Here is an 834-nt window from a genome sequence, read left to right on the forward strand (position 1 = left end):
TGTATAACTCGCGGTGCTTTATTTCACTTCACTTGGTCCACTTAAATAAAATCAGTAAGAAATAATTGTATATAAGATACGTATATTGATTGTATATATAACTATATCTATATATTATCTAATAAAATAAAATAGTATAAATAAAAAAGTATATACATAAGTAATGTAGATAATATATGTTACATATATTATGGACATAACCTTAATATTTTCAGGTATCTCAGGAAAAGATCGAAATACCGATATGGACCGACGTATTTTATTGTCCAATATTATCGAAATTATAAATGAAAATAATTCAAGCAGTGATGACAGTTCTGATGATGACATGTTGGTACAAGTTGTAAATATGATAGATGGTAAACGCGGACCACTAATATTAAAACCACGTATTCAAAATTACGTTCAAAACGTGGTTTCTGTATTAACAAATGCAGACTTCAAATCACATTTTAGGTAAGAAAAATTTAGGTAAAAACAATTATTTATTAAAAATATTATATGTAATATTTACAATTTGTAGTAGCGTACATTATTAGATCGCTATATATAGTACTGTATTATAAATAAATATTTAGTTAATTACAAATTTTTTCGTTTTTAATAGAATGTCTCGAGAAACTTTTGATTGGTTATTGACCATAATAGGACCACAATTAGAGAAGAAATCAAATCCCAATTTGCAGATGATACCTGGTCGCCTTCCCGTCAATTTGGAAACACAGCTTTTAATAACCCTTTGGACACTTGCTACACCAGATTCATATCGGTAAGCAAAATTAAAATTTCGCGAAATAAAATAGCATGTATTGTAAATATTTATTTTATTACAGA

The 834-nt window shown here is 26.9% G+C and overlaps 1 protein-coding gene across 1 annotated transcript; it reads left to right on the forward strand.

The window, feature by feature from the left end:
• Nucleotides 1-215: 215 nt before the first annotated feature.
• LOC105460420 lies at nucleotides 216-769 on the forward strand (the record flags this gene model as incomplete). The annotated part of the gene is made up of 2 exons (XM_011706862.1): nucleotides 216-456; nucleotides 608-769. Coding segments are annotated over 2 exons (403 nt in total), but the record flags the coding sequence as incomplete, so codon positions are not given.
• Nucleotides 770-834: the final 65 nt, after the last annotated feature.

This window comes from Wasmannia auropunctata, unplaced genomic scaffold, assembly GCF_000956235.1.
Source record: "Wasmannia auropunctata unplaced genomic scaffold, wasmannia.A_1.0 LD322377.1, whole genome shotgun sequence".
Taxonomy (NCBI): domain Eukaryota; kingdom Metazoa; phylum Arthropoda; class Insecta; order Hymenoptera; family Formicidae; genus Wasmannia; species Wasmannia auropunctata.